The 26,562-nt window shown below is 43.0% G+C and overlaps 1 protein-coding gene across 5 annotated transcripts in view; it reads left to right on the plus strand.

The window, feature by feature from the left end:
• The window catches only part of PDZD2 (PDZ domain containing 2), a 202,573-nt gene extending 176,570 nt beyond the window's left edge, over window positions 1-26,003 (plus strand). For 3 of the 5 annotated variants that reach the window (XM_050329167.1, XM_050329166.1, XM_050329170.1), the window contains 11 exons: window positions 1,153-1,234; window positions 2,187-2,290; window positions 3,023-3,176; window positions 4,315-5,105; window positions 6,267-6,411; window positions 8,482-12,037; window positions 12,676-12,793; window positions 16,832-16,933; window positions 19,306-19,576; window positions 21,448-21,582; window positions 22,937-26,003. In XM_050329167.1, the coding sequence (XP_050185124.1) occupies window positions 1,153-1,234; window positions 2,187-2,290; window positions 3,023-3,176; window positions 4,315-5,105; window positions 6,267-6,411; window positions 8,482-12,037; window positions 12,676-12,793; window positions 16,832-16,933; window positions 19,306-19,576; window positions 21,448-21,582; window positions 22,937-23,103 (5,625 nt within the window). In that variant the 3' untranslated portion in view covers window positions 23,104-26,003. The remainder of the gene's footprint in view (window positions 1-1,152; window positions 1,235-2,186; window positions 2,291-3,022; window positions 3,177-4,314; window positions 5,106-6,266; window positions 6,412-8,481; window positions 12,038-12,675; window positions 12,794-16,831; window positions 16,934-19,305; window positions 19,577-21,447; window positions 21,583-22,936) is intronic. The other 2 variants (XM_050329169.1, XM_050329168.1) reach the window with 2 other exon arrangements.
• The last annotated feature ends 559 nt before the right edge of the window (window positions 26,004-26,562 follow it).

Genomic DNA, 26,562 nt, shown 5'->3' on the forward strand with positions numbered 1-26,562 from the left:
TTTACTCCTGGGACATGTTGTACCAAAAGGTTTGTGTCAGGGCCCTGGATCATCGTCTCAGGACTCAGTCCATGTCCTGTAGGAACTTCCTGTGCCCCAGGAGCCCAGGGGCTCTTGGTTTGCTATAAGGTCATACTACGGGTTGGAAACAGAGATGTGTTTTTACAAATGTTCATGTTGTTTCGGACATTTTTATACTTAATGTCTTATTTTATAACACAAAAGGCCCACAGTACATTTTGTTGCTGAATATGTTCACTGCAGTGTTTTCATGTACTTCCAAGAGAAATACCACAAAATTTTCTTTCTTCTTGTTATTCTGAGTGAATATGGCATTTACACTATATTTAAACTGCTGAGTTTGCTTCAGAATCTTTCAAATCTTCATGGTTCAGGAAGATTCAAGTTTCTAGTCTCTATTTATGCTGAATTTTAATTCATGTAAAACAATGTGCATAGAAATTATTTTTGACAGAATTAATTTGCTTTATGTTCTTAAATATATATTCCTGCAGAGTAGTTGTTCCTGTTATAAAATTATATGTTTTCCGGTAATAAGAATTAAGTGTATGCCAGTAATTAAGGTCTAGATTAGCAAATATGGTAAACCAGTATTTATTCTTAAACCAGAGAAACATTATTTACCAATTACTGACTTAGGGTTTTTTTTAAAAGCAAGGAGAAATGAAAATTAAAAAGACAGCTAGTATTATGGGAAGTCTGGTATTCTTCCTGTAAGTTAAATGTAGAATAGTTTAAGTTTCTGATGTATGCTTGTGCAAAGGCAGTCTTTGTCTATTTTAAAGTAATATTTTCTTAATAAATCAATGTAGAGCACTTAATTGAGTTAAAATTGTGCTGTAATGACTTCATTTGATTTCTTTAAGTCTGGTACTGTTTTATTTGTTTGTATAGTGTGGCACTTGGATGCAGTCTTCATGTAGCTGGCAGGCTTCTGCCTCCTGGTTTCTGGAGGAAAGTGGCTTGGAGGGGAGTCTGAGTCAGGGGATGAGGACTTAGGAGCTCTCAACTTGGGCTTCCTTATTGCATCTTTAAAAGCGGTGGCATATATCAAATGAGTCATGTACTAAGTGGTAAGACTTTCATCATTTCACATACCCAGTTTGAACTCTATCTTCCGCTTAACTTCAGGTTTCGGAGCAGGAGATGGATGAAGCAATTGCACGTACTACCCACCGAGAGAGCAAGGATGCCAGCTCCTCTCATGTCACAGGTAACAACTTGTTCTCTTCTAGAGTGTGTCCTTTTCCAGATGCGTGAATGTTTAAGGACCTGCTCTGAAGTTCCCCCAGCGTCAATATTCTGAGAGCCCTCAAAGCAGCAGAACAGTGTAGGGAGTGTGTCATCACTCTGTCCATTGCAGAAATTTTAGCGCAAACGTCCAGTTCAGGTGGATCAACTCTGTGGCTCATGTTACTGCCTTTGTTTCACTAGGCTGCCAGGATCTGAAAGTAGGGTTGCCAAGAAGTGGTTGTTCTGTCCTTTTTCAAAGTGAATGGGAAGCACAACATCGCAGTAGGGAAAGGACAGGAGGAATCTACTCCATCTGTGTACACTTGCCCACCAAAGTATTGTGACCATTTGAAAAAGTCCAGGTGTTGCATACTGGACTATATGTTTTAATTCCATTTTAATATTTAAAGTCATGTCCATATGTGTGCTCTGGCATCTCTGTGATGTGTTTGAACTCTCGACTTAGTGCTTGCTAAAATCTGACAGATCAAAGCAAACTCTTGGCAGTGGCAGAGTGGCCAGTAAGGTGATGTTCAGACAGAAATGTTAGATTAGTAATTATCCCCTTTATATGTGTGTCAGCTAAGACCTATTTTGAAGTTGACCTTGGCAGTGGCTGCTAATTTGCCTTTTGAGGTTACCCCTAGTCAGCAGATGCTCCAACAGGTGAGGAAGACCATCTCCCACTCACCTCTCTTTTCATAGCACTGTGCTGGGCCTGGCTGGTATAACATGTCTCTGTGATAACACTCCCATCTGATCTGAGCGAGACCATGTGAAAGCTTTAATAAATCTCACATTAGGAAAGCAATTCACATAATAAGTAAGTGGGATTAAACACAGCTACCAGCTCAGAAGGTGAATGAGAAGCTTTTTTGAGTATATGGACCACAACTTTAATTTTTGGCATCTAACTCATCTATGTTTAACAGGAGCTGTACAAAAGAGTCCGTCTCCTAGTGTAAAGGCCAAGCAAGGAGAGACATCATCTCCCCTCAGCTGGACTATGAAACGCTTCCTGGAGCCAGCAAGCCGGGTAAAATGATTAAGTGCAATAAAAACAATGTCTGCCTCAAATTCAGCTTTTACTGAAGCTCTTACTTGATCAGGGAGTTCAAACCCAAACCTATATGCTCCTTCCTTGTCACATAAGAGTGTTTCTTGCATGACACATTCAAACTGGGACAGCAGCAAGCTCCGGTCTGTCTGTATGACTGTAGCCTTTGGGGGTGATGTGCAGAGCATGGCAGATGAGGCTGTGGGCTCCCACCTCCTGCCACCCCAAAGGCACCCCTGCTCTGTGGGAAACAGAGGTGAAGTTAGCAGGCGAGACCTGAGCCTGTGGGCAAAAGGTTGAGCACTTAGCCATTGCAGTGGAAAAGTCTGTTTTTCCTGAGAAAGCCAAGGAAGCCACAGACACTGTTTCCAGAGGTACAAACCCTTCGCTTCTCTCAGTGTAGAAGGTGCTTAAGGGGAACTACAGAAGTGAATGGTTTCATCCCTTGTTTCTGCGTTGAACCACACCTGCAAAGTGGTGGGATTTGGAATCCCCTTCTACTTATTATACTGTCTAAAAATGATGTGCAGCATTTCCACCATCCAACTTTGACAGTTTGGCTCTCAGTACACTGACAAGTCCTCTATTTTAAAAATTGGCTTTCAACTGCCCTTACTGGCACAGCAATGAGAGTGGAGTTTGTGGTGCTCACATGCAGGCAGGGGCTTTAGGCATCGATGATGGCTGGTCACCAGGCTCCCTTCTTTCCAGCAGGGATCTGTCAGCTCTGAGGCAGAGCTCTCCCAGTACTTCTCACACGACAGCACAAGCCATCTCCCGTTTCCTGATGCAGTAACTGGCCCCTGCGATGAAGAGCAGCTCCGTCACAAGAACAGAAACAGTTTGTCGGATGACGGCAACCTAAGTAAGTGCTGGAAACATCTGATCATTTGGCTAATGAGGGGAGAGTCACTGAGCACTGGGTGCTTTACAGGAGAGCAGTGGTGATCCCTGTGCTGGTATGAACTGCTGGGCAGTGTAGTGCAAACCAGTGGCTGATCATAGGAAATTCTGGGAAATTGAAGGGCTTTACAACAATACACATAGGTGTGCGTTTCCATGACATTTTGTTCAAATTGCTGCTCTAATTATGTGAAAATGACTTTATTTTATTGGTTTGGCTGAAACTAGATTGACAGCACTGCAGATCTGGTATTTTTCAAGTGGCTGATGATCATCTGTTTATTACGTTTAAATTAAAGTGTTCATAGCACTCTCAAAAACACAATTTTGAAATATCACATAGCAGTGTAAAAACAAATGTGCAGTTTGACATCACATATTTTGCATGTGTGTCTTTCTCCCCTTAGTAACTGACTTAAAGATTCTTATGTGTCCTTATTGACATGCACCTGATCTAAACTTCAAAGGATATTGCATTTGTTCTCCCTTTAATATGGTTCTCAGGTAATTTCTTTGTCTAGAGTTTATTTTTCTCTGTAACCTATTTAATGTTTAAAAGCATTTTTACATTCCTTAGTAGTCAGCAAACAAAGCAAAACAAAATAACTTTCTACAAAATAAGGTGCAGTTCTTTCTACAAAGTATGTGGAAAGGGTTCTTGGGTTTGTTAGAACCTAGTTTGAGACTGATTGTTGTATGCTTCAGCCTTTGTTCAGAAGAGCAATTTTCACTCTCTGTAAGTTTAATGCAGGCAGTCCTGAGCTTAGATTTAAGCAAAATATAAAAGCAAATCTGTTGTTTAAATTAAAATACGCATTTGAATTTGTATCCCTTTCTTGTTTGAGCACAGACATAATTTAGAAATAAACTGAAAATAGAACCAAATGTGCCATGAACTGATTTCAGGAGTTACCTGTAAATGGTAGTGCTATCTACAGCCCTCCTGTACTTAGCAGGACATGCAAAACATGCTTTTTGCTTTGTGAAGAGAAGTTAAGCTTCCTCTGAAAACAGAGCCGCATGTATTCTGCTGAGGTCAGAGGCATGGTATTAAGAATCATCCGTAAGTACAATTAAAATATAACTTCTCTTTTCCCTAGCTGCTAGAGATGGGGGAGTGGCAAAAGCAAATGGCCTGACTCCTACAGCTACTGGAAGACTGACTGGCCATCACAACAAGCCTGTGGAGTCTGTCCGACCTGGCATCCTCAGTGACAGCCCCAAATCTGCCCGCAGCCCCTTTCACCGACAGAGGAGGGTTGTTTTCTATGATGGGGATGGCAGCGATGACGACGAAAGTTCCCACTTGCACAGAAGCCAGAGGGCCAAGAGCCAGGAGGATGCTGGCATTGTCATTACAACCTCATCTGTGGAAATCGATGAGGAGAGCCAGGACAGTGAGTCATCTAGATACAGTGGCATGGAGACATCTTCTCCTGCCTTCAGCAACTCCGTAGAGTCTGCAGACAGCACACTGGAGCAGATTGAATCTCCTTTCTTCCCCATCATAGCATTCGATTACTCAAGTGTGCCTGAAGTTCGTCTTGGCAGCCTGAGTTTGAGGGAGCTCCGGGAAGCACAACTTGAATCCAAGAGGTCACCAAAACTTGAGCACAGAGCAGTCACAAGAGTGAAAAGCATGATGAGCACAGAATGCCGAAGCCTTCAGAGACACAGGACAGAGGAGCATAGCACATACAACAAACCTGTTGCGAGGATGCTCCCTCACAGCAAGAAGTGTGAAGCACCTGATGGGGCTGGGCAGGGCCAGGTTGAAGTTGTCACTCTGGTTCGCAATGAGCATGAGTCATTCGGCCTGGATTTGGAAATCCAAGCTGTACCTTTAAAGGTTGTTGTCACAGGGATGCGGCCAGGTGGAGCAGCAGAAATGGTAATTTTTAAATTTCAGTTGCCTTGTTGCGATTTGCTTCCCCATTGAAGGGATGATGATGATGATGGTGATTATTATTATTAAGCAAGTGATCTGTTGAGACTAAGTACAACTGAAGTTTTTGTCTTTGCTGGGCAAAGTGTCTCACCCCATATTGTTCCGAAGCTGGTGCTAAATGAAATGTTTCTGATTCAGAAGTGCATCCAGGATTATCAAAACTAAGAGAGGCGGGATGCAGATCCAACGTGATGGACTCATCCTCACTTGCAGTTGCAGTTTTGAGGAAATGCAGTTCTTGTATTTGTTTCACCAGGGGCAAAGATAAAATAAGTATATCCTGGTGATAAAAGTGTTTATTATGCTCTGTTATCTTATATGCACGTTATCGTGTATTACACAGGTCTGGAACTAAGAGACCTTAGGTGCTGGCCAAGTTCACCAAGAGCCACAGTAGTACTAGTAACACATTGCTCTTCTGCATCTCACACATGCCCGTGGAGGTACTTTCTTCATGCTGGATGTGGAATTGCTGACCTAGGTGTAGAAGCGGAGAAAGAAGAAGGAGAAAAGTCTGGTGTACAAACATGGATGTACCATTTTTAATCTTGTTAGTGGCCACTAGAGTAAGAGGGGATATAGCATAGTTAGAATGGGGCTGTGAGATCTGGGGATTTGGGTTTTGTTCCTTCCTTTTTCTCTAACTTACTGTACAGTGTTTAGAAACATACTCAGACTTTTTCCTCAAGATTTCAGTCCCTGTCTAGTTTAGTTGTTTAGGAGAGTTCCACCAAGAATATAGTTCATACATGGCATTCAAAAATGATGCACAGTGTTCCAGTCCTGAAGAAGCCAGGGCTTATTCATCCCAATTAACATAACTGAAGAGGCCTGTGTCCTCCATCCTGATACTGGTCTCTCAGAGAAACCAGCAGCTGTTTTGACCTTCCTGTTTTAGATTGATCTTTAATTCTCCTTCTGGCAGAAGTACAGTCTGCTCTTTATTTGTGTTGGCAAACTGACAGCAGTGGTACCTGTGCTCTGCAGTGATGTGAAATAGGGGATGTTACTCACAGGCTGTTAATTGCTTCCCTGAAATCTTTACCCCTGTGGCAGGGCTTCTGGTGTGTATTTACAATTTCCTTGAATCTCTCATTGCATCAGGGATCAATGGGCAAGATGGCTGTAGGAGATGAGATTACCACCATCAACAGTATCCCCGTCAGTAAGATGACGTACGAGGAAATCTGCTTGCTTATGCAGTGTCTTCCCACATCCGTAACCCTGGAGATCCAGAAAGCAGCATCAGGTGAGAAAGTAGTTTCGCTTCTGTACCATTTATTCTGGGTACCAGTGACAAAAATGCCCTTAGATCAGCTGTGTCTGACCTGCTGCCACAGCTTCCTGCACAGATTCAGAGAAGAAGATGGGGGACATTGTATCTGCACTGGTGAGCCAGGCAAAGCATTTCATCACCAAACCAGGCTTCAGGGGGCCTCCCTAGCAACAGTGATGAGGGGAGCGAACCTACTCCTGTGCAAAGCGTTCAAAGCTACCACATAGAATATGTCCTTCCTGCCAGCATGTGCAGAGGTGTGAGTCGTTTCGTGCAGACTGGGAACTAAAACTGCGGTGACCCTTGTCCTGACAACCTGTTTTATTGCTGTGCCTGTTCATTAAATCTGTTGACCCTTTATAATCAAACCTGTCTCTCTCTCTTAAATGTGAAGTTTAAGTAACATTTTTATGAATGAATAATAAGATACTAAAAGCCTCTTTTCTTTCTTTCTTCCTTTCCCTTTCATGTGTCAGAATTCTCCAAAGTACAGGAAGATGAAATAGAAAACCCAAGAAAACTAAATTCTTATAAAAATGTTTATTTGCATGTTTCTTTACAAAAAGGATTCTAGTGTGAATTGAAGTATCTGATACCTCCTTACTTTCTGCTCAGGGCTGATTTATGCTGCTACAGCAATATATGAATCCCCACAGACTGTACAAACTATGTGGTGTGGAAATGAGTGTTTGAAAAAGAAAAGCATACTTTTCAAATTCAGGAAGAATATAATATTTTGCTTTGCTCTAGCTTATGATCTTCTTTGTGTACCTATTAATACCTGGGAACCTAAAGTGCTTCCAGATGCATGACTTCCAGTCGTTTTTTAAGGAATTCCAGGCTTGGCAGAGTCTAGTTCTTGTTTTTTTTAGATTGCTGTAGCTTTTGCAAACCAATGACATTGGGGTAAGGACACATTGACACTCCTTTATGAGGCATCTCTTCTGTTTTACCCTTCCCCTTGCCATACCCTACTGGCAGAAAAGAAAGTCTCTTCAGTGTGTGATCCAGCATGCTGAAGCAGGGCAGTACTTAAAATCCTAACACGGCTGCTTCAAATCGGTCTACTGAGGTGTCTTTCCCTTTGTTGACTCCAGGAAGAATCAGCGCTTCTTAATGTGTATACCTAAATACAGTGATGTGGATAATCCTGCAGATTTGTGCAAGAAGTACAGAGATGTGCAGGCACATTTGAATGCTCAGGAAAGGATACTGACACCGTGAATAACCTCTCCTTCTTCATGCAGTTTCTGGGCCTTGTGTCATAGTAACCGGCCTCTAGAAGGCAGCTTAAATGGGGATGCATGTCTCAGAGCAATGTAGAGAGGTGGAATCCGGTGCTTAGCTTGAAGTGCTGAAAATTGAAGATAGGAGAAATGAGTGAGCAGGAATGTGTCGAAGTGCGGCAGTGACAGGGAGCTTGGTGTGTTGCCCAGAGTGGGTTAAACATGTACTAGAAGCAAGGAAAGGTCTGTGCCAGAAATGCTGTAAAGCCCCTGTGCTTGATGTGTGTATAACGTCACCCACGCATGTCCCATTGAACGCCTGCAGAAGTGCCAAGAGGGTCAGAGTCAGGTTCTTTATACACAGATCGTCACTGTGTTATCTGATCACCTTTGCTATGTCAGGGCTTTTTGTACTCTTCTGGAGTCTCTATTGGAGACTTCTTTGATCAAACAAGTAATGAGAAGCAGTGCTGCTCAGCGTGACTTACTGCATGCTGACACTTTGGTAGTTGACTGCTTGGCTGTTGCAATTTCAAAGATGAGAATTAAACAGATCATGACTACTCACCTTGGATAAGTGGATTGCTCCCTTCTGTGTGCTTCTCAAATAGACAGGGTTATGATTAATTTGAGTTGTTGTAAACATCATTACCGAAGATGAGGATTGCAGAGCAAAAGGAAAACATGCAACCTGACTACATGGGTGTCTGTTTTTGTAATAAAAGCTGGTGTTTTGTGTATCACTTCTTATATCTGACACGATTTTGCTTCTTTTTTAATTTTTTTTTTATTCTTTTTTATTTTTATCATGATACAGCTGTCAGCAGATTTACAAACCTCATCCTGTCTCCAGGGGTAGACAGTCAAAATCAGGCCAATGTCAGCAGCGTCCTCACAAGTGAGGAAGAGCCAAGTGCTGGGAAGCGAGACCGAGCAGGTTTGCAGAACGCTGGTGGCGGCTGCGCGGCGGAGAGAGCAACACTGCCGCCTGATGCCGCGAGCAGAGACGTGCACAGAGGTACCACGAAAGGCAGCCGCGAGGAGGACTGCGCTGCCATCCCTGTCACCGACATTGACGACTTGCTCAGCCAGATGGGCGCCCCCGAGAGCAGGGCCTCGCGCACCCCGTCACGCGCAGAGAGCCCCCTCCGAGATGAGTACACCACAATGTGCTGCTGCGGCACCGACGAAGGCTGCCCCGGGTCCGAGCCACGAGTGGCCAAGGAGGAACCGCTGGAAAAAACTGTGAATTGTGGAACGAGCGCACAAGGGGTATTGGGGCTATCTGTGTTGGACTCCATTAACACAGGCAAACTTTTTACTGTGAATAAAAACTCTTTGAATAACTATTCTAGGAATTTTAGCAGTTTAAATGAGGATGAGTTGCCTGCAGCAAACTCTCTGGAAGGTAAGAGGAGCGACCCATTTCCGAAGTCTATGTATGGGGCTGCGGAGGATTCTCACTCGGACGCAGAGTCTGTCACAGAAACCTTTGATGGTGCTAGTGAGGTGTTGCTTGGGCAGTGTGCTGCTGCGAGTGTCCCTGCAGCCTGCACTGTAGTGGAGTCAGATGAGGAGCAAGTTGAGATTTGCTGCACGAATGATGAGCCGCAAAAGCCTGTGCAGGACCAGCATCTCACACCTGGAAAAAGCTCATCCTCACTGTCCCCACTACACCCTTATGGCAGCAAAGTTTTGCAGACTGAGGGCTGTGCAATGTGTGGATCACTGGAAACAAGCATCAACAAACTAGGTTTGGAAGATCATAGTGGTCCCACTCCATGCCCCTCCCAGTGTTCGGATGTGTCCTCTGCATCCTTGTGTTCTCCCTCCTCAGTTTCCCTGCCAGAAAAAGACATCCTAAAGAATTCAGCCAATATCCCTGAAGTTTACTCTTTCTGTAACAATGGTGCCTTACATACAGAAGAACAGATGGATTTGGGGAAGAGTAATGGACATCTGAAATGCTGTGAATCCACTGAAGAGGAAGGATCTCTGCACTGCAAAAAGATAAGCTTTTGCTCTGCTACAAATGTCAGCGTCTTGGAGAACAGCTTGCTTGAGAAAGACGGATATCATGATGAGCAGAGATCCAAGTCCGAAAGCGAAGCAGTGGCTGATGACTGTAATCATGCTGTTAGTTATTGCCTGGTGAATAAAGAAACCAGCAGTTTGTCCAACTTGTCTAAAACAGACAGCAATCATATGAATGCATCGTCAACAAGAGGAATATCACTCAGGTCACCCTTTCCCACTAGATCTAAAGATCCAAAGGCTAATGCAGCTCATGACTTGCCAGGGAAAATTGAGAAAATTAACTCTGTGACTTCAGGAAGGACTTCAAATGGAAAAGTCCAAAGCTCAGGCACAAATCACTGCAAAGGAGCTGCAGTACCGCACAGCCCATCCTCACAGAAAAAGTCCTGTCAGGAGTCTAAGGGAATGGCACAAAAAAGTATAATGGACACCCTTTTAAATAATCAGAAGGCCAAAGCAGGACCAAAGCTAAAAGGGTTCACCATCAAAAGCAAAACAAAGACAAATTCAGATTCTTCTGGTCTTAATCCTACCAAAGTGAATGGGGCTGATCAGAAAAGGGCTTCTATTTCTCCACAGCTGTCTCCCAAACTCCTGGGAAAGAAAACACCATTGTCCCGTAATTCACCTACAAATCCAGATCCTGGCAGGAGTATTTCGGCAGGCTCAAGGACTCTGAAATCAGAGCTAGAAAATAAACCATCTCTGGTCATTTCTGAAGATTCACTTTTGCCTCTCCTGAATGGCACTGGCAGCCCAACAGCAAGTGGTGAAATGAAGTGTGGCTGTGGGGAGCTAACATGGGGAAAGCCAAAAGAAAAGCAGGTTTCCCCTGTGGCATGTCAGGGTAAGAGTGCTAAGGCAGATGATTTCAGAGACAGAGACAATCAGTCCAAAGTCACTTCACCTCCTCAGGGGATATCAGAAGTTGAATATGGGAAAGGGAGGACTGATAACCCTGAAACAGGCCTGAACCCAATCAAGATCATTTATAGTGCAGATGACCTTAGGCAGTTAGATCTGCAAAATGTAGGGCCATCTGCTGGAGGCTGTTCTTCTTCATTGAGGCCCCCCTCAGTTCAGCAGGAGCAGCTGGAAGGGCAGGAGATCCAGCGCACTTTCATTGAGGTGAAGCTTTCTTCCTCATCATCCCCTTCTTCCTCCTCATCTGCCTCTTCCTCACCAGCATCATTTTTGCAGGTGCCATTGCTAGAGAAAACGGAAGAGGTGAACGCAGAAGAGACGGGGACCATGCAGTATTTCTCAAAAGCAGATGGTGCTGGAGACAAACATCTCTGTGGCTTGTCTAAACCTGTGACAAGGACCTACTCAATGCCAGCCCAGTTATCGGGTCACTTGAAGGAAGACTGCCATGTTACGGAGGTTCATCCAGTGCAAGGCCCCCACGGCCATGCTGCAGAGGAGAAATATCCCCAGGGGACGTTAAAGGTAGTTCACTTGAATCTGCCGAACAGCCAGAACGGAAAAGAGCAGGCGTACACCTCCAAAAGTGCCCAGAAGGTCCATGACACATCCCCCTCAGCGAGTGACATTAGCTACCCCACTGCCGATAAGCTGAGGAGCTTCAGAAGGAATTACTACTACTATGAGCTGAACTGGCCACATGACCCTATTTCATCCTTCTCTGTCAAACAGAGGATCAAATCCTTTGAAAACCTGGCAAATTTTGACCGGCCCATGGTGAAGGCCATCGATATATGCTCATCTGCAAGGTTGCCCCTTGCCAGGAGGTCGTGTGGTGGGTTGGCCGCACCATCCAGCACCGCTGAGACTCCGTGGACGCTGCGGCGCAGCTTGAGTTCCTATGGCGGCAGCCCCAGCCCGGCCAGCACCACAGCCAAGTCTGCCCCCAGCACAGAGCCTGTGCGTGTGGCTGAGGGTGGCAAAGGGGACAGAAAGCCCCAGAGGAGTGAAGAGGGCGGTGCCGGGATGGATGTGGCTGCCTTCCCCGCCTTGGCCTCGCAGGTGCGCCGCAGCCGGGGCCTGGGGCGACCGCTGCTGTCCCGCTCCAGGCTGCGGGAGCTGAGAGCCCTCAGTATGCCTGACCTGGACAAGCTGTGTGGAGAGGGGTTCTCTGGTCCACCACAGCCTGCTTGCTTCAAAACGGAGCTGGAAATCACGCCCCGCAGAGCCCTTGGCACGCCTGGCCAGAACAGGGCAGCTCCGCCAGCCCACTGCGGCCCTACAGAGACAGCTGGATTGGGAAGGGGTGCCTGCAGCCCCCGGGACAGTGGGTCAGGGACGCCGGGTTCTGCCTCGGATGATGATGTTCCCCATGGCAGCTCTCTGGGTAGGGAAAACAGCTGGTCCATCAGGTTGGTGTCAGTTTGCTACCACTGTTTCATTTTCATCCCCACAAGCCCTTCCCAGGGCAGAGCTTCCACTTTGCCCCAGGTCTGGCCCAAAGCACATCTCAGCTGTGGCCCCAGCCCTCTGTCCCCTCACAATTCAGGGTGTCATTCATGCTCTTGATGCCTTGGAGCTGCCAGGCTGCTGTCTGTTGGCAGCTGTGATCCAGTACAGGATGAAACATTTTATCCTGGCTTAGATATGATCCTTTTTCTTATCCCGTCTAGCTGGTGCTGGTCGGTTTTTGGCCTCATTACAGAACAGCAGCGGTGGTGGAGGGAAGGCTGCACAGCACTGGCTGCTAGCACAGCCTGTGGGTACAAACAAGGTCATTGTCCTGCCAGAAGCAGTCTTCAGATGTAGCTCTCTTGTTGTTCGTGTCTGTTGCTGAAACCATTGGGGAAGGATGAGGGGAACAGAACAGGGACTGTGTCAGAGTTTTTCTTAAATAGTCTTCTCATTCCCCCAGTTCTTCCATTTCTTACCGGTTTTCAAGATTTCTGCTTTATCATTTATCCTTATGCAACCTACACTGTATACCTGAAATGTATCTCTATACAGTTGAGAAATATAAAGCTCTTTTATCTTTTTATGTTAATTTTAGCTTGGATCAGCTGCTTGTCTCAAGCCTGGACCAGCAAAAACTGCAATCTGTTCTGTCAGCAGTAGTACCAAAATGTGATGTTGCTGCTGTGCTCCAAGAAGTCAAAGCACAAGTAAAGGTAAAAACAAAAAGATAAAACGAGGTTATTGGCAGATTTTTAAGGGGTTTCTTCATGGCAGATAAAATCTTTTCCAAACAGTTTCAGAGCAACTCCAGTAGTCTTGTGGTAGCTTACTACTATCAACTGCAGCTGATGTTAGCTTTACTAATGCTGGTTTTTGAGTGCCTGCTATAAACCCATAATAATTTTGAATGGCTTTTTATATATGAAAGTTCAAAAGCAGTTTCAAGTCAGAATAAATAGACCTATTTTAAGTGGAGAAGTATGCCTCCATCTTGATTTGTCAGTAGTTGCACATCAGAATTTAACTTTCCACCGGCCATCTGGGTTAAACTCAGTTACCCCGCTGTGCAAAGGAAGCTCTGTTCCTCTCTGTGCCTGGAAACACCAGCCTTTTGTTAGAAGCTGCAGTCACAGAAACTGAACTTATTTTGTTTAATGCTGAATTGCAACACGGGAAAGTGGCTGCTAGTGTGTTTATAAGAGACACCTGTGACCTTCTTGTTCTCTCTTGTGGAAACTGGGTATCGCATCAAGATAACCTGCTTCATTATCTGGATTTTTAAAGAAGGCCTCCAAAGTGAAATGATGGCCAGAACATTGCTTCCCTGATTTCAGTGTTTCTGTTTGTGGAATACATCCACATCCTTTTAAAATCAGAACAGAAGTTGATAAAATAATGACAGCACTGGAAGGGAAACTGCTATCTGGTCTGCGTAACTGCTGGCTGAGCTGCGTCTAGAGTGTTCTTAAGCCTTATTCTCAAAGACTGCTATTTCAAACGTAGAACAGGCTTGGGGGAAAAGGACCTCCCCAAAATATCCAGTTTTATCTCCTTCCAGGGTACAGCATAGCTGAAGCATGCAAGTCTCAAAAGCTTGGTGAGCCAAGAGAGTTTGCTAGGTTTACTGATAAAATTAGTGTTGGATTGTGCAACTGGCCTGAGGTAATTAGGTGCTCTTTAAACTATTTTGCGGGGGGTCTTGGAGAGATTATTTATTTTTACCACTTTTCAAAGCTAGAGAACTCAAATATTTATAAAGCTGAATGCTTTTTGGAATGCAGTCCTTGTCTGCATAGTTTCTTATCCATATTTAAGCCTAGTATGGCACATAGGCTGGAAAATTTTATGCTATTCAAATCATGGATTTTGAATGTACAATAGAACAGTTCTTCATAGTTGTGCAATTGCTGAAAAATGAGATGGACTGCCTGATTTGGACTGAGAGCTTCCCCAGGAAGAGTTTGTCATCATCTTTTGCTCTGAACAGTGCTGAATTTATTGTTAATACTTAACAAATGCTACTCCTAACAAAAAAAAAAAAAAAAAAAAGGCATTTTATTTATGTCTCTGTGACTGGTATCTTTGGCTACCATTCTAAACAGAGGCGGTCACTGGAGGCCTGGTTTTGCCCATTGTGTGTCCAAGTCAAGAAGTGAGCACCCATAGCCAGGTCTCTGTGCCTAGTTGTATCTGTGCTGGCGAGGGGCAGCTTTGAGTGCTGGGGAGGGAGGGAATGCACAACCTTGCCAATGGGGAACCCAGCATCCAGACTGTCATGTTGACTGGCCCAGGACATGTGGTCTATGGATAACGTGGATAACTCCTTTAACATCTGAATCTTTGACTTTCTTTTTTTTTCCTTCCCAAGTGTAAGAAAATTAAATTGAGGTATCAAGGGTTGGAAAGAACCTGACCTCTTGAATAAAAAGGGTTGCTATTGTACTTAAGAGTCAAAGATATGTGTATGTTTCCATTGCCCTCACTGCACTTGGAAAGGGGCTATCCTAGTACTTAACTGATTTTAATATTTCTAGCCTGACATAAAGCTGTTGTCACTTGAGCAGAGGTAAAAAGGGTCTTAGCATCTACAAAACCCTGTGGACAAAGATGTTCAGCCCTGACTGCTCTTCTCTTTCCGAGTGCTGATGGATCAGTGATGTGGAGCAGGTGGCATCAGTTTCTGACATTAGCTCTGTATATTGCAGGGGTGCCTCCACTGCAGGAAATCTTCTGCAGACACTATTTGGCAAAAAACATACAATTAGAGCAAGAATTTGACTTCCTAGTAATCTGTGATTCCCTGTGCCTTTTGAAACAAAATTAAAAGGCAAGTGCTGAGTTAATGTGTTTAGTGGTCTAAATATGGCATTTAATGCTAAATAGATTAAGAGGTTGGTTTCTAATGATTTGCCATTAATTTTAGTGTTGGCAGTTTCTGGAAATTACTAATGTTGGATGGGATCCTGGGGAAAATCTGAGAAACCTGCTTTCTGCTCCCCGTGTCTGATGCTCTGTGCACAGGTGGTCACTATCATTTTGCTCCCAAATTCCTTCTTATAGTTACCCCCACACCACAAAATGTGGTCTCTGTGACACAGTGCCAGACTTGCTGGATGGGACTGCTTTTCTCTCATGGCAAATTCAGGTGCTGTTGACTCTATAAAAGGCAGAGGGACCCTGACAAATTAAAGGGCTGGGCAATCACCAACTATGAATTTTACCAAAGACAGGCGCCAGATTCTGCACCTGGGATGGGGCAATGCTGGATGTGCAGGCAGACTGGGCAATGATATGCTGGAAAGCAGTGCTACAGAAAGGGACCTGGGGGTCCTGTTTGATGGCAGTGACAATCAATTCAGTGCTGAATATGAGTCAGCAGTGCCCTGGCAGCCAGGAGGGCCAACTGTATCCTGGGGGGCATCAGGCCCAGCATCGCCAGCTGGTCAAGGGAGGGGATTGCCCCGCTCTGCTCTGCACTGGACCAGCCTCACCTAGGATATTGTGGCAGTTTTGGGAGCCACAATATAGGAGGGATATTATTGCTCTTAGCATCCAAAAGAGGGCAATGAAGATCATGAAGAGCCTTAAGGGGAAGCCTTATGAGGGGCAGCTGAGGTCCCTTGGTCTGTTGAGCCTGGAGGAGACGAGGGGAAGACCAGATTACACCTTCCTCGTGAGGGGAAGAGGAGGGGCAGACACTGATCTCTTCTCTATGGTGACCAGTGACAGGATCCAAGGGTGTAGCCTGAAGTTGTGTTAGGTGAGGTTTGGGTTGGATATTAGAAAAAGCTTCTTCACTCAAAAGAGGGTTGGCACAGGAACAGGCTCCCTAGGGCGGTGGTCACAGCACCAAACCTGATGGAGTTCAAGAAGTACTTGGACAACACTCTCAGGCACATGGTGGAATTCTTGGGGTGGTCCTGAACAGGACCAGGAGTTGGACTTTGATGATCCTTGTGGGCCTCTTCCAACTCGGTGTATCCAATGATTCTACAGTTCTGTATTTTGGCAGCAAGCCATCACTTTGAAGAAATCAGCTTTACACCTTTGTTCTGGTCCAGAACCAAGTTCAGTCCTAGTGTAATCCTGCACCAGTCCCTTTTGTGCTGGATGCTCCCGTTTTTACAACAGCACAGCTTAGTCCTGTCTAGGTCACTAATAGGCTCCTTACATTTATTTCCCAAGTGAAACAGTTTTTTCTGTAGTCCCATCTGACCCTCCCAAGCTTTTAGTATGTATCCACTTCGCCTTGCAAGATTGTCCAGCTTTGCTGAGAAGAGGCTGATGCAACTGCCTGCATTACATCTATGTAACTGTCTTTCCAGAGGAAGGAGAATTAGGGTAACAAAAGTATTAGTAATTCCCTGAAGAGAAAGGTCCAGAGAGGTGTATGGGAATTACTGTCTTTTGACTGCAGAATATTGAGCAATGCAAAATTGATTGCAGCCTGTGAAAATTAGGTTGCCCAAGGTTTAATGCCATTTTAATACCCTGATTTTGACTTTGCCTTCTAGCATTGCACTGACTGAAGGAACCTTTACTGTCACCTGAGTTTTCCTAGATGGCTTCTCGTCATCTGTAGCATGATGAGAAATATATTTAATATCTCTGTTTCAATACCTTGAGTTGCTTTTTTTCACCTGCCGTAATCTGTGGATTCTGGTAATTTGTCATTTGTGTGGGAACTTGGTCTTGGTCTTTGACTTTGTGTCTCATCTTTCCTTTCCCGTGCACCTCCATTTTTCTGCTAGAGCAAAGAAGACACGTACTTTGTAGTCTTGCACAAAGAAGAAGGAGCTGGTCTGGGATTTAGTGTTGCTGGAGGAATAGATTTGGAACAGAAATCAGTTACGGTAAGTGATGGCTGCAAGTCATCTTTTTACAAAGCTCACTTTAAAGCAGGCTGGTGATTAGATCAAATGCTCATTTATCAAGGCTCACTGCAAGTCATTCACAATCATAAAACAGTGTCTCTCAGAGGCGGCAGCATACCATCTGCCATTGAAATCAGTGTCTGGGAAGTGTAATTTTTATTATTGGAGATGGATACCAATTATGTTTACAATCCTTAAAAATCTGTTACTGAATGGGATGGGCTCAATATAAATCCTGTGCATGTAAATAAAATTCTGCATTTCATGCAGTTGCAGAGCATGCAGTCTTTTAGGGGAGACTTTCATTCCCAGCCCTTGAAAGTAAGCACTGTGCAGCAGAGTTTTTGAAGGATTTTTCAAATCTTGAGAATTATTTTTTCATACCTCAGCAAAAATTTCGCATTTCACATCACAATTTTTTTTTTTTTTTTGTATTATTGAGGCCTGTGAGTAGGCCAAAAAGGCAGGTTGTTGTTTGACTGGGAGTTTTTTAAGTCTTATACAGCATTCTGAACCAGAGGTACTGTGTCCCATTAAGTGATGTTGGTGCGTAAAAAGTGACATAGATACTGTTCAAAAATAGATCAGTGAGACAGAAAAATCCAAGAAACCCGGTGTCCTCCCATGTGACAGTTTCTTTGCTCAAGATATGCATTTAAATTCTGCCCTGAAAGGCAGAGATCCATTAACTGCTGAGATTAGAAGCAGGGTATGTCGTCAGTTTTGGGGCCTGCAGCAGCCCTTGTAGGAATCTTCTGGTTTTTACTTTTAGATAAGACCAGTATAAGTAATTGTATTTTATATTAAGCTGTCAATAAGATAGAACATGGTCACAGTCTAGAGAATGGAATCTACTTCTCTCATACAGTTGTTCTATGTCTCTGGCCCAAACAATTGCAGTGGCAGCTGTGAGCAAGATGAGGGCTTGACACTGTACCGCCTCACAGAGTTCCTCACCGAGAGACTGAAACTCCACCTAAAAAATAAGATCTTGAAGTCTCTCAGGTGGAGTAACTGATAAAGTCTTTTTCCTGAATTCTGTTAGCTGTGAGACCAAGGAAGCATCAGCTCCTACTCTTCACAGATCCTCTTTGTTCAGTGTGTGTAAAGCATACTGCTCAGGAGGGGAACATTTTAACGTTCTTGACCTACTAGGATTCTGGGTCCCAGCTGGATTTAAGGTTGCCACTGGGTGCTGAGCTTTTTAGATGGGCTGTTGTGCCCACACTTGGGTGAGTTTCACAGTATTGAGGAGCACATGAGGGGAAACAGCAGATGTTCTGTGCATAACTCCTGTATTCCACTTCCTGTTTGCATTTGCATGTCTACATCTGTTATTGAAGCTATTATGCCAGCTTTGAATGCCTGCTTAGTTTGGCTGAAAATTTATCTTCTTAGATCTGTAGGGTTGTGGCAGGTGCCCCTCTCAGCGTGGCCCTGCAGTGAGAGGGAACAGGAGCCAAAAGGCTTCTGAAACCTCACTGTTGGTAATAGGATAAATTCCTGGAGGAAAATGCAGTATTGAGACCAAAGATTTGATGCCTTGAACCTTTGCCTGGAAGACCAAGAACTGTCTCCATGGGAAACCATATTCTGGCTGCTAAAATTAAAATTACAGTGCCTAGTAGGCAAGTCCTTAAATACTGAGTCTTGAGTCTTTTAGTCAGTTCCTTTCTGTAAATGACACACATCTAAACTTGCTGGAATTTTACTCAAAGTTTAATCCACTCTGAATAGAGTATTTTTTTCTCTAGAAGAATGCATTTTATGCCACTAAATCATCCCTCTGCATCTGTTTGCATGGTATTTGATCAGCCAAATTGAGATGAACAATTTTGCAGCTGCAGTAAGTCAGAGCTTTCTGTGCACGGATGCTTAGAAGTGTGTGTTTGAAAACAGCACAGAATGCTTGTCCTAGTCACTGGGAACTGGGGGGGGACTGGGTGTCGCACACCAGTGTTCTTCTTGGTGGTTGCTCTAGCATGGATGTGGATTTAAACTGTGTGTCACCTGAAATACATTAATTGAAGGCCTTTGAGGAATTTAGTGAAAGCCTAAGTAATTTGTGATATTACGTATTCCTCTGCTGTTTTTGGTTGGTTTTGGCTTAGAAATGACCATGCAATAATAGCATCTTTTCCTCTGAACTCCCCCGTCCCTAACTCCAGGTCTGTCCAGTCACTTAGTCCTTGATATTCAAGGGTGTTCACTGGAGCAAATGTTGCGTACTTGATATCCAAGCAGTGGGCACTGACTGCCAACTTTGGTAGAGTGATTGTGTTCACCTTGGCCTATAGAATGCTACATGGGGTCATGAGGTTAAAACATATGTGTTAAAATCTTCCTTGTAGGTCCACAGAGTATTTTCAAAGGGAGTGGCATCTCAAGAAGGGACTATTCATCGAGGAGATCTTGTTCTGTCAGTCAATGGCAAATCTCTTGCAAGCTCAGTCCATGGGGATGTCCTGAATACTCTTCATCACGCAAGACTGTACAAATATGCAGTCGTCGTCATCCAGAAGGAAAAAGACAAAGCAAACAATTCCTCCAAGCTTGAGACATCAGCTACTGGCAGAAAATGTGTGGGGTCTGGAAAGGATGTTTCCATGGAAATAGGAACAGGTATGATCTTTGTCCAAGAGCAGTTGGAAGGATTCCCTTGGAGAGCAGACTGAAGGGAAAGATGTCCATGTGTTTTAGATTAAAAGCCTTATGTGATTGAAGGGAGCAAATGAAATTACCTTTAAAATTATTTGTTCTCTTTGGAGCCTAAATTCAGTTTGGGTTTTGGATTTTTTTTAATTATCATAACTAGACACAAACTTAGAAGACCCAATTTAGGGCCTAATGCAATTTCTACTTAAGTAAGTGATTGCACATATTCTTCCAGTCCAGGATAAATGCAAGAAAGCACACAACCAAAAATGATTTAAAAAATAAAAAGGCTCAAAGAAAATCTCATGCTCTGCAGTTTGTTATGCATAGGGACTGAACTTGTTCTTTGTAATAGCAGATTTCATACTGTTTCTGCTAAAAACATAGAAAAATTATTTTGATAGTACAGTAAATGGAAGTTAGCCATATTGAAGTCAGGCATCCCGTAGGAAGCTAGGGATAAATAGTTAAAGCAGACATGTATCAGTGGAGTAGTAGATTTGTGTTCAGGAACCAGACAGCATTTTGGTGTGAAGGCAGTACATAGAGTGTTACAAACAGATCTCTGAATTTTTTTGTTGATTTAAGACCTTCAGTACCTGTCTGTATTCTGCTCCTTTGGAGCAGGGGATGACCTGCTTCAGTCCTGCACTGCTGCAGTGTCCCTGGGAGATGGCTTCCCCTACCTTCAAGGGCAACTCAGCTCAGACCACTCCAAAAGCAGGACATGGAGCTGCCACTCCCCCATTTTTAGTCTGTTGGCTGTAATCATTGCTGTTTGGAGGGTTCTTTTTTCTGTAGCAGTTTCTTTTGTTTTATGCTTACACGAAGTTTTATGATTACAACTTTGTACCACAGCATAAAAAAAAAATAGAAAGCACTTCATAGGTGAATGGATCAGCCTTTCTGGAATTGCCCCCATGGATATAATATATATAATTACTTCAGAATCAACTCTCTACCCTAAACTCCCTGTGTTCTGCACCCTGAGTAATGCAGAATATCTGCTGGCTCCAGGCACTAGGGGGCAACGTTATCTCATAAACAGCATAGTGTTGAGTTATTCAGAACATATTTCCATCCTTTAAGGCAAGGCACATCTCCAGATGTTTTAGATAACATTTAAAGTTGTCTGAGATAACAGTAGCAGTAATTTGTAATAATGCGGAGTGCATAATTTTTATATTCATACGGGGCAAAGAGGGTCCTGTTTTCCAAAACTGCAGATTTATTTTGTCCTAAGCAAAGTCACATTTTATGTCAGCTACAGCAATATTGCATTTCAGAAATATCTGCTATGTAGGAGACAGGGTGAAACTGCAGTAAATGATGATTACATCCATAGATATAAGACCAGGAACTATTCTTCACCCTAGTGAGTGATTACAGATTTTTCCATAAGAGGATGGAACATATTTGCTTAATGTAACATTTCATTGATTACTGTTATTTAAAAAGATACCACTAATTGAATAAGCAATTGGGAACAAATGAAAGAAAAAGATGCTCTCCACTCACTACTTCTGTGATTTTTCACTTATTTTGCTGACGTTTAGAGTATTTGCTAAATTTGCTAGCTGTAATTTTTGCCAAATTAAGTTACCTTGGCAGGCTTTTGTTGAGTATGTAAAATGAAAATGTCATTGTGCACTTTGTACTGTCAATTTGTGGCTACAATAATATACATTCACTTCTGAGAAACAAGGTGACATGTCCTAGTCTGAGTACGAACTGAACACTGAATTGCCTGGTCACTGCAGCAAAACTAAACCCAGCCAAACACAACTCGCAGTTTACTGTTGTCTGCATAACAAAATGTTATGTGTGTTCTATTGCAGATCCAAATCTGGATATGAATGATGTAATCTGCGTTGAATTATTGAAAACCTCTGCTGGCTTGGGATTCAGTCTTGATGGTGGAAAAGCTTCCATTGCTGGAGATAGACCCTTGCTTGTGAAAAGGATATTTAAAGGTACTATAGGCATGCAGTGGATGTTATCTTAGTGCTCCTTTTGTTTGAATTTTACAGACATTTTAATTATTGTATTCAATGTTTTTTGAAGCAATGGTCCTCATTTATTGCCACTTTTTTTAGAGAAAAAAAAAACACTTCTGGGAATGGTTAGGGATTGCATTTGCTAGTAAATGTTTGTGGAAAAATCTGCTTTACTAAATATGATGCATTTCATTCCTGGGCTTGTCCACTATTCTAGACAATAGATTACAGCAGCAGTAATCTATATAATGACCTGAGACATTCATGCCTTATCTAGTTCTCTTTTGTAAGAAGGACACAGTGCAGATAATCGTGTGGTTCTGGAGCACCACCCTGCATTATGCCTAATTATTAATTTTACCATGTTTGTCTTTTTTTTTTTTTCAATATATTAGTACTAGCTTTTGCTAAAAATATGTGGGTTTTGTATTCAAAAACTGCTAACCTTGGATGCTTTGTTTGTTAGTATGTAGTTAAACTTACATGAACCGTACATAGAAAGGAAACCAATCCCAGAACTATGCTGTGACTTCCATATGTCAGGTTAGTGAAAAATGAAGCACTTTCTGAAGGAAGCTGAAACTGTATGTGCACAGCATTTTTACAGGATAACTTTTCAGTGATTTGTTCTCCCATCAATGAACAAAATCAAGCAGGTGTTTCCTGAATTGCTTATCTGTTTTTGTGTGTGTATTTGTTTTCCCCTCTTTAGAAAGTGATTCTTAGGGTAAAGGGCATGTTTAATTTTTGACCTCATTCATTTACATCCTTACATACAGTCCTTTTCTCCTCCCTGTGATGCCTGATGTTAGTTTAATTATCATTCCAGAAAACATACTTTCCTCAGCAGTGCAGGGTGTGTCTCTGTCTAGGAGCTTTCTGTGTCTGGTGTGTTTTTCCTAAGTTGCTACCTGCGTTTGGTTTGTTCATCCCAGGTTTTACAATCTGTTGCATTATCTACTTATTGCCCTGTCAAAATTCCACTTGAGAAAATACATCCGTGACACATACAACCTTCATGATTATTTTATCAACCACGTTTTCTTAAAGCTATGGAGATGACATCCAGCATAGTTCATGTACTTATGTTACTTCCTTAAAAAAACAGACAGGTTTTCTAAGAACAAGGATTTATCATGGTTAAAGTACCCTTTTCTGTGAGGTGCATCATGGGGTAGGTTGCTAGAGCTGAGCTGAACATAAGTGATTTGTAGTGAAATTGTTATGGCTGGAAAAATGGTTTATTTGCTGTTCATCACAGGGGAAAGCACATTTTTTGTGGGTTCAGTTTCTTTTTCCTAATGCTGACTTTTTCCCCGTTTGCTTCTAGGTGGTGCTGCGGAGCAATCTGGAAACATAGAAACTGGAGATGAAATTCTTGCTGTTAGTGGAAAGTCATTACTTGGCCTCATGCATTACGATGCCTGGAACATTATTAAATCTGTACCTGAGGGCCCTGTTCAGTTACTAATCAGAAAACACAGAACTGCAGTATGATGGAAGCACATCTAATCACACTTGCTAAGACAAACCATTTAAAACTGTCTAAAAGCTGTCTTTGTTTCTAAAGTCACACAGAAGTGTCTTAATGCTCTACAGAGAGGTGCTAAGAGCCTTGGAGAACCACTGAGCAAGCATATGATGAGCTTCATAAAATCTCACCTAATTATTGGGGATGAAGGAAGCCAAATGTTAAAGACAATTTTGTATTATGTGGCAGTTTTATTGGAACTTCAAGACCTCTCCTGGGTTTGATTTAAAGTATTTTGACTGAGATAAATAACACTGTGCCTGTCCCTGATATTTTTAGTATCTGCAGAGTGTTGGTAAAGAACTTGTTGGTTGCCATCCTATTGACAAGGATGGGTTTTAGACTGTACTATATCACTTAGCTGTAATAAGACTTCAGGACACTTACTTAGGGTCTGGTCCTTTTTTTTTTGTTATAATAAGAGAATGTCTGGAACAATCTCACTTTATTCTTCTAAGTGCAGTTTTGCTAAAAATGCATGACAAAAAAGAGTATAATTTTGCACAACTTTTATGCCTAAAACATGAGCATTTTATTGCAAAGCTGAAAATTCCTCTTAAAACTGATGAACTAACACAGCATCCACCACAACTAAATCTGCCTTCAGATGCAACATGAGTCTGAAAGCAGTTGGCATTAATGCAGCAGAAATCTGTAAGAAAATCATGTCCAAATAATAGGTGATTGTCCACCAATGTGTTAGTTGTGATTAAAATGGGGGCGATAAAAATTGGGGTCTGAATTTTCAAATTTAGGCTTCTAATGTTAGGCACCTTTAAAACATATATATATTTTTAAAAGGGGGATGATTTCAAGTGCTGAGCACTTACAGATCCCACCAACTTCAGTGATCACTAAGTGTGTCTGGAAGCTGGGCTGCCTTTATTTGTCTGCAGGAGGTTTAAGGCTGCCCATCTTGAAAGACTCAAGCTGAAAAGTGGTGATCTAAAAATGGGGATTATAACAGATTAAATCTGAGCTGGCCATATTTGTGGTGGCTTTTAAGTGGTCTTCTTTGTTTTCTCCTGTCCAGTATTTATTTTTGCTTGTGTGAGAGTGGTGAGAATGGTGTGTGGATGACACAAGTGCACCCAACTGTGTCAGGACTGGGCTGATATTGAGGGTTCTGGGTGGTGAAACCAAACACTGTTTGTGTAGATGGCAGAAACCATGGTGTTGGATACAGCAAAAGAGAAAGGGTTGCAGTGCCCTGGGCGCTTGGTTTGGATTTTCTCATGTCTACTCACAGTAGGGGTATCAGTAGCAGGCCATGCTGCTGAGTGTTACTTATAGTCTGCTGTGCTGGGAGGAGAATGTATGGGTGCAAGAGATTAGACTCTGTTATTTCTCTTCCTACATCTGGGATAGCTAAACAACATAAAATACATACGGGAGGAAATGGGCCAGTGTCCTTATCAGCTGAGAACAAGTTGTTTGTTTCACAGTGCTCAGGTTGTTCATCACGTTAGGCTGGAGACTCATCGCAGCCAACATGCCCAGGGTGAAGAGCTCTCAGCCTGGAACCAGTCCAAGTCTGAAGTGCTGCCTACTTTTATAGTGGGCTAAGACACTGGGTAGCTGTTACAAAAAGGTCTGGGCTTGTCAATTGGCCATACCTCAAGATCATACTACAGTTCAGTTTATTTACATTTATTCAACAGTGCTTGGAGCAATTCCTTCCAGGTTAGTGGAGCACTCGCTTGGGTTCATTTCTGTGACAGCTTCATTAGACTGCAACTTGCGATGTGCAGAGGAAAATTTAGTTCTGTGAGGCAACCTGAGACCACATGAACAGAAAAGCTGTGCAACGTTTGCCTAAAAATGAATAGATTTAACTCTTTTTCAGTGACATATTAGCATGTGAATCCAGGGAGATATGCAGCTCTTGGTTACAGGAAAGGCAATACTGTACATAGTCCTACAGCTCCTTTGGCCTGCAGGATTTCTGTTGAAGTTAATTCAGGTTCAGTGCTGTGAGATGACTGTTGAGTTGGGTCCCCTGTGGACCCAAAGCTCAGCCACTCTGTCAGGGCTGATCCTTGCCTCCAGTCACCTCCGTGGTGGGAGAGGCTGCAGGAGGATGCAGACATGGGGCTGGAGGATCACACTGATGTTCTAGGCCTGTGATGGGATAGAAGATGTTACCCCTGCAATATTTTGTATTTGCTGAAAAACAGGGAGAAGACATTCGGCAATGACAATTGAATGGTGAGGCCTTGTTCAGGAATGACCAAAATCCGACTGTAATAGCGTGTATAATAGATACATAAAATGCATGTGGAATTTAATGCAGCGTAGTGAATGCATACCTGTATACGTATAATACGTGCAAGTGCAGTACTGACTTTTTGCTACTTTAATGTGGTAAATCACAGTTGTGTTTTAGGAAATGGCTTTTTTTTCAGTCCACGGTCTAAAATTTTGGAGGTTCCATCGCAGGGAGGTGTATGTTTCCCTCACTCCCAAACCAGTGTGAGGTCAAAGGTAAAGTCTTTTGTAAATTAAAGTTAATTTGAGGTGTCTTAAGATGATACGTGGTGGATATTTTCAGATGCTTATTTGCAGGTACTGTTCATTGTGAGTGATTTAGAAGGCTTTCATTTTTCAGTAATCAGATACTGTTCAGTATTTTATTTTACATGCACGTAGATAAGTGTTGGCTGAGTAACAGCAAACAGAAACGGGGATTTTTGTGTGTGATTCAGTAGTGGCTATAATTTAAAAAATAGGTTTAATGTTTTAAATCTGATAATAGTTACTATGGGTAGAATGATAACACTTCTCTACTAACATTAGAGCAAGAAAAAGAATAATATTTAACCTTGATTGTTTCTGTTTCTGAAAATAACTTTTTTTTTTTTTTATAATGAAAGAACAAGGAATATCTTTACAGAGGCTACCAGTGTTCATATGATTACAGTAGCATTTCCTGACATATGGGGTGACATTCCCCAGAAAGGCCCCAGGATTTATGCACTGTGGGTGTCTGCTTTATTACAATCAAGATGGGTAGACCAAGCAGATGTAGTAAACCTTTGGTTAAGCACCTGGCAAAGTAAACGTTACTTTTCTGAGAGCCTGGTCGCAGTAAAGTGACAAAGGGCGTTACATTAGTTCATCAGTATTCGGTAGGTACACAACCATTTTCGGCCTTGCTGTTTGCATATCGGTGCCCATGGTGATTCTTTGCCCTACCAGCATGTTAACCAAACTCCAGGAGAGCAGTGACTCCCCAGAGACTTGCAGCTGCATCTTGGAAGACCAAAAAAAATCGAGATGAAGTTATGCACCACTTCTTCACCAGGGAGCTGAAGGCATTCCAGACAAGGCGAATTTGCTCCTAGATAGAGAAGTTGTGTTAGAGGGCTCTGCTGCATCCAGGCCTGGGGCAGCTGAGGGTGCACATCCTGGGTATGAGAGCGGTG

Source organism: Myiozetetes cayanensis, unplaced genomic scaffold (genome assembly GCF_022539395.1).
Source record: "Myiozetetes cayanensis isolate MyiCay16 unplaced genomic scaffold, myiCay2020 scf4, whole genome shotgun sequence".
NCBI classification, from domain to species: Eukaryota; Metazoa; Chordata; class Aves; order Passeriformes; family Tyrannidae; genus Myiozetetes; species Myiozetetes cayanensis.